Raw genomic sequence first — 777 nt, 5'->3', positions numbered from 1 at the left:
TGCACAAGGGCGTTCATCTCCAATATTCGAGTAAATTCTGTTTAGCAATTTAATTTATGACTTTGAAAATGAAATTGAAATAATTTCAGATTGTCGAAATCATTCAAAGCAGTCAGGAATTCATTTTATTGCATTCCACAAGGTGCTGGTGCGGACATGAAATATGGCATTGAATTGTGGAGAGGCTTGTTCATTTCAGCGCGCGTAATTGATGGTTTTCGACCAGCGATTAATATTGATGGTGTGATGGAAATTGGTTTTCATTTTTGTGAAAAACTTTTAATAATTGAAATGGATTTTAGTATCACACAGTTGCTTTTACAAGCGTCAGTCACTGATAAATTTGATTTGCGACATATTGAATGGTGATGAACGTGAAGTAAAATTTCATCCAAATCAGCTTAGACTGGATACCCGACTTCAACCAGAACAGTTGAGCTTGTTGATACCAGAATTAAAAGGTAATCGATATTGGAATATTTGAAATATATTTTAATGTTTACGTTGTTTTGTTTATTAATTTAGGGGTTAGCATTCATACAACACATCGAAATCAAGATCGAATTTATCGTATTAAAGATATACTCAGTACGGCAGTATCGATGAAATTCAAAAGAGATGGAAAAGAAGTTTCAGTTGCGGAATATTTTCGTGACGTTTATGGGCCATTAAAGTATCCAAATTTGCCCTTGGTTCAAGTCGGAAGTAAAACAAAAGCAATTTATTTCCCAGTTGAAGTATAAAAATCTGATAATTGATTCAACTTTTATTAAATAC

The 777-nt window shown here is 32.9% G+C and overlaps 1 protein-coding gene across 1 annotated transcript; it reads left to right on the top strand.

Moving 5' to 3' along the window:
• Positions 1–89: 89 nt before the first annotated feature.
• Positions 90–743, top strand: Tsp_14180 (eukaryotic translation initiation factor 2C 1; the record flags this gene model as incomplete). Its single annotated transcript, XM_003366849.1, has 3 exons — positions 90–241; positions 303–461; positions 526–743. Coding segments are annotated over 3 exons (529 nt in total), but the record flags the coding sequence as incomplete, so codon positions are not given.
• Positions 744–777: the final 34 nt, after the last annotated feature.

The sequence above is a fragment of the Trichinella spiralis genome (assembly GCF_000181795.1).
Source record: "Trichinella spiralis strain ISS 195 chromosome Unknown Scfld5283, whole genome shotgun sequence".
Taxonomy (NCBI): Eukaryota; Metazoa; Nematoda; class Enoplea; order Trichinellida; family Trichinellidae; genus Trichinella; species Trichinella spiralis.
This window is presented reverse-complemented; position numbering and strand designations above follow the sequence as displayed.